Source organism: Garra rufa, chromosome 11 (assembly GCF_049309525.1).
Source record: "Garra rufa chromosome 11, GarRuf1.0, whole genome shotgun sequence".
Taxonomy (NCBI): domain Eukaryota; kingdom Metazoa; phylum Chordata; class Actinopteri; order Cypriniformes; family Cyprinidae; genus Garra; species Garra rufa.
Genome location: NC_133371.1, coordinates 2,032,853 through 2,038,868, shown reverse-complemented (window position 1 = coordinate 2,038,868; position 6,016 = coordinate 2,032,853). Strand labels below are relative to the sequence as shown.

At 34.6% G+C, this 6,016-nt stretch overlaps 1 protein-coding gene across 2 annotated transcripts in view; it reads left to right on the top strand.

Moving 5' to 3' along the window:
• LOC141345895 (Wilms tumor protein homolog) overlaps positions 1 to 6,016 on the top strand; it is a 21,016-nt gene extending 15,000 nt beyond the window's left edge. The window contains exons 6-9 of one of the 2 annotated variants that reach the window (XM_073850819.1): positions 1,546 to 1,690; positions 4,188 to 4,277; positions 5,458 to 5,541; positions 5,651 to 6,016. In XM_073850819.1, coding sequence (XP_073706920.1) covers positions 1,546 to 1,690; positions 4,188 to 4,277; positions 5,458 to 5,541; positions 5,651 to 5,772 — 441 coding nt within the window. In that variant the 3' untranslated portion in view covers positions 5,773 to 6,016. Of the gene's footprint in view, positions 1 to 1,545; positions 1,691 to 4,187; positions 4,278 to 5,457; positions 5,551 to 5,650 lie in introns of both variants that reach the window. The other variant, XM_073850818.1, reaches the window with a different exon arrangement.

Below are 6,016 nucleotides of genomic sequence, written 5' to 3'. Positions count from 1 at the left end.
GTTTGCGTATTCTACGCCAGAGCGCGTTCACATGTCACGAGCCGGATGCTAAACTCGTGCTCAGGACAGATGGACGTGGCTGTGTATCAAAGGTAAAAAATGATATAAATACTGTTCAGTTTCTTGCAAAAATCAATCGTTTCGTATCTTAGGACATCAATGTATCGTCACGAGTCGCAGGGTGTAATTTGGATTTGTCTGTTCATGTTTTTGTTTACTTTTAAAGGTCTGGTGCCCATCCACATCCATTATTTGGCTGGCATACTGCACCGGTTTTCCTTAAAAAACTTAGTGTGTCACCTACATCTTGGATGCCCTGGGGGTAAGCAGGTAAACATCAAATTTTCATTTTTGGGTGAACTATCCCTTTAAGAGCCGGGGGTTAAACGTTTTTAAATTTGAAGATCAGTGTAAATTTAACTTATTTTGTCTTCATGGAAACATATAAGTATCTTCTGTAGCTTCTATATATATATATATATATATATATATATATATATATATATATATATATATATATATATAGGTAAGATAAAAAAATACACATTTTTATTCTGTTCAAAAGTTTTCACCCCGGCTCTTAATGCATTTTGTTTCCTTCTGAAGCATCAGTGAGTGTTTGAACCTTCTGTAATAGATGCATATGATTCCCTCAGTTGTCCTCAGTGTGAAAAGATGGATCTCAAAATCACACAGTCATTGTTGGAAAGTGTTCAAATACACAAAAATGCTGAAAAAACAAAGAATTTGTGGGTCCCGAAAGAGTTTTCTGAAGAACAGCAAGGAGTTTAACTGTTCAGGAAAAAAACAAGGGACTAATGAACAACTGTCACTAAACGAACAAACACAGCTGTGGATCCTTAAGAATCAAGTGTATGTAAACTTTTGAACAGGGTCGTTTTTTATAAATTCAACAATTATTTTCTCTTGTGGACTATATGTAAATGTCTTCTATGTGAAATATCTTATTCAGGTCAGTAGTAAATAAAAATAGCATGCATTTTGTATGATCCCTCCCATTTTAAAACAATGAACATTGTGTATTTAAACTTTTGACTTCAACTGTATAATGTTTAAAAGTTTGGTAAGACCTTCTCTTCAGTTTCCTGGCCAAGCACAAGGCCACAGTGGTGAACACCATCCTCACCTCAAGTGTGAAGTTTAGAGTAAAATTGTGTGTTTGATGAATCAGGCCTGCAAAAGAGCTTTATATGTGTACAAGGACAGTCTGACACTGCTTCAGTCTCTAGTGTGTGTTTGGCTTGAAGCAACATCCATCAGAGCTTGAGAAAGCTGATACTGTCCAGAGAATAGTGTGCATGTATGCATGTTTATAACTTTACTTTAAAGCTTTTCTCTAAAGGCTTTTAAAAGCTAAATTGATATTTAACAGGCCACAAGATAAGAGGGTTTGTTCAGATGCAGAACTCATCTGGGGTTTGGTAATGCAGAAGTTAAAACAAACAGTGGCTCAAAGTGCAGCAGAATTGGCACATAGACTTTGTTGATTGCCAATTATTCTGTTTTATTTTTTTTTTTCTGCAGGATGTGCGGAGAGTACCAGGCATCACTCCCTCCATTAAATCATCAGAGAGCAGTGAGAAACGGCCTTTCATGTGTTCTTACCCCGGCTGCAGTAAGAGATACTTCAAACTGTCCCATCTGCAGATGCACGGCAGGAAACACACAGGTGAGATGGCACCATATGAGGACGATACAAAAAAATATGAGTTTTCCAGTTTCATTTCGGGGTCACAAACAAGCCTGCTTTTATAGTCTAGATTGAGATATTTTTCCTTTTAAAAAGAGCAGCAGGTAAGATTTACAGTGTTATGCAACATGCATAACAAAGTCATAATTCATACGTGAATCTATTTTTTCAGACATTGATTCAATTAGAAGATGTGAAAATTTCTCCATTGCTTAAAAACATAAATTCATGAGATCAGGTCCCTGGACATTTGAATTTCAGCTCTCAGGAATGTCTTTATTCTAGTGACGGTGTGAGTCTGATAACAGCAATGATTCACAACCATGAATAAGCACACACACAAACACACACACACACACACACACGCACGCACGCACGCACGCACGCACGCACGCATGCACACACACACACACACACACACACTTCACTAGAAGTAGGCATACGCTCACTTAGTACTGTTTTATCAAATCAAAGAAAGAAAAAACACACCCTAAAAAAGACACTATACAGTAAATATTAGTCATTGCAGCACAATTATTATTTAGATTAATAAATACTGTAAGAAATACACTACCGTTTAAAAGTTTGGGGTCAGTAAGACTTGTAATAGTCTTTAAAAGAAGTCTCTTATGCTCATCAAGGCTGCATTTATTTGATTAAAAATACAGAAAAAAACAGTAATATTGCAAAATGTTTTTACAATATAAAATAATGTTTTTTTATTTTAACATACTTTAAAATAGAATTTATTCCTGTGATGAAAAGCTGAATTTTTATCAGCTGTTACTCCAGTGTTAAATGATCTTCAGAAATCATTCTAATATGCTGATTTATTATTAGAATGATCAATGTTGGATAATATCAACAGTTGTGCTGCCAAATATTTTTTGGAACCTGTGATTTTTTTTTCAGGATTCGTTCATGAATAACAAGTTTAAAAAGTACAGTGTTTATTCAAAATATATTTTTTTTATAACAATATAAATTATTTATTATTAACTTTTAATAAACTTTTAATTATTAACTTAATACATCCTTGGTGAATAAAAGTATTAAAAAAAAAGAAACAATAAAAATGTACTGACCCCAAACTTTTGAATGGTAGGTTATATAGTTTGTTGTGAGTTAAAGTTGGTTAATGTATCAGCTAATGGGACCTTATTGTAAAATGTTACCAAAAATGTTTTCATTCACACAAAAACTGATATATTTCTTGTTTCTATTACAATTAATTAGAAGATAGACATTGTAGATTGTTAAATTAATAAATGTAAATATGCATTTTTTGTTATTTTTATCACAGAAAATACCATGGTGATTTTACTGTACTGTAAACTACCATTTGGTAAGATAATAACTAATTAACTATAATTAATAAATACTGTAACACATGCTTTGCTTATTTTTTTTTGCTAAAGAACTAAGTACAGTTGCAGTCAAAAGTTTACATACACCTTGCAGAATCTGCAAAATGTTAATTATTTGACCAAAATAAGAGGGATCATACAAAATGCATGTTATTTTTTATTTAGTACTGACCTGAATAAGATAAAAAACCCGAAACATTTACATTTAGTCCAAAAGAGAAAATTATAGTTGAAATTATAAAAATGACCCTGTTCAAAAGTTTACACACACTTGATTCTTAATACTGTGTGTGTGTGTGTGTGTGTGTGTGTGTGTGTGTAAACTTTTGAAATTCAACTATTATTTTCTCTTGTGGACTATGCAAACGTCTTTTATGTGAAACATCTTATTCATGTCAGTACTAAATAAAAATATTATGCAATTTTGTATGATCTCTCTTATTTTGGTTAAATAATTAGCATTTTGCAGATTCTGCAAGGTGTATGTAAACGTTTGACCTCAACTAAATTGTAAATTGTTACTGAAATTTAAGTTGCATAGAAACTGACCTATTTCTATCATTGTTATTATTCTAATAATTAGAAGCATTGGATAAAAGTGTCTCGCACATGAACAAATGTAAATGTTCATTGCTGGAAATGTTATATAAAATAATTCTATTTTCTACCACAGAAACCATAATTGGTTTCAGTAAAACAATAATAAAATATAAGAATAATAGATCAATATAGGTCTTAAGTTGCCTTTCTGTCATTTTTGATTAATTTATTTTAAAGATACTGGTGGTAATACCATTTTACCTCTGGAGCATCTCTATTTTGGCGCAATGTTACCATAGTAAATGATTTGTCTCACCAAATTCTTTGAATCACCAACATTACTAAGAAACATCTGGAGTGAGTAATATGTGACCTCATGGCATGTACAGTTTTAAAGATAAATGCATGATTTATGACATTTTGTGTTCCAACAATATAAATGCTCCGTTCAAACGGCGCCCCCTTGTGGAAGCTTCATGTTAATGGCAGCGTTTACACTCATGTCCACACATCAGTCCTCTAACACATATGGTCAGTTATGGACTAACGTTGTTCTCTGTCATGTGCAGGTGAAAAGCCCTACCAGTGTGACTTCACAGGCTGCGGCCGCAGGTTTTCCAGATCTGACCAACTCAAGAGACACCAGCGCAGACACACAGGTTAGACACGGTTAAACACTCCAGGACAGAAATATTGGAGTTTTGTGCTCTGAAGTCATTTATGAGATTGCACAAAATGTTTTTTATAATGGAAAAAAGGTTCTTTAGATTAATAAAATATTCTTTACACTAAGAAAAAAGTGACTGAAAGGACACTAAAAAAGGTGGTTCTATGACACTACTGCCTAAAACCCTTTTGGAACCTTTCATTTTTAAGTATAGTTTACTCTTAAAGGGATAGTTCACCCAAAAATAAAAATCATGTCATTAATAACTCACCCTCACTTTGTTACAAACCTGCAAGACCTTCGTTCATCGTCGGAGCACAAATTAAGATATTTTTGATGAAGATCAAGAGCTTTCTGACCCCGCATAGACAGAAATGCAACTGACATGTTCAAGGCTCAGAAACGTAGTAAGGATATCATTAAAATAATTAAAATAGGAACTACATGAGGGTATTTAATGACAGTATTTTCCGTTTTGGGGAGAACTGTCTTTAAATGTCACATATGCTATTTGAATATAAAGAAAGAAAGACAGCCCAGAAGAGTAAGACTGAATTTTATATTAAATTCAACTGTGAATAGTTGTTCATGAGTCCCTTGTTTGTCCTGAACAGTTAAACTGGCCGCTGTTCTTCAGAAAAATCCTTCAGCTCCCAGAAATTCTTTGGTTTTTCAGCATTTTTGTGTTCCAACAATGACTGTATGATTTTGAGATTTATCTTTTGACACTGAGGACGACTGAGGGACTCATATGCAACTATTACAGAAGGTTCAAACGCTCACTAATGCTCCAAAAGGAAAGACGATGCATTAAGAGCCGGGGGGTGAAAACTTTTGAACTGAATGAAGATGAGTACATTTTTTTTATTTTGCCTAAATATCATATTTTTTTTCATTTAGTACTGCCTTTTCAGAAGCTACAGTAGACACTTACATGTTTCCCAGATGACAAAATAAGTTCATTTTAAGTGTCTTACTCTTCTGGGAAGACAGCCCAAAGTTAATAGTGACTCGTCTTGTACTCAGGGGCATACCCAATTTTTGTCCAATCAGATGCTTTACATTGAGATTGCCCCACCCACTAATTCCAGCTGTCATATATCCCTCACTTGCATAAAGTATGTAAAGCCCACCACAGCTGTCTGTCTCTGTCTCCTGCTTTGCTCCTATAGGTGTCAAACCCTTTCAGTGTGAGACATGTCAAAGAAAGTTTTCACGCTCAGACCATCTGAAGACCCACACTCGGACTCATACAGGTAAAACAAGTGCGTAAGCCTTTTTTTCTCAAAACCATTTGATCTATTTGTTGCATATGCATTGATTTTATTACAGCGCATCACTGAAATGTGTTCCTGTGGTTGTCAGGTGAGAAGCCGTTTACGTGCCGCTGGCCCAGCTGTCAGAAAAAGTTTGCCCGCTCAGATGAGCTGGTCAGACATCACAGTATGCATCAGAGAAACGTGAGCAAACTCCAGCCTGCTGTTTGAGACGCTGTACATATAAACACACACACACACACACACACACACACACACACACACACGCTGAAACACTCTCAACAGTCAAGACCTGTCAGTCAGTAAACTGCACTGCTGATAACATGAAGTCACAGCAAAATGCAAATTTACTACATTATTTACTACAGCATCCCTGTAAAAATCAAATGGTGCTGAATGCATACAGTTGAGGTCAAAAGTTTACATACTGCAAAATATCATTATTTTAGCAAAA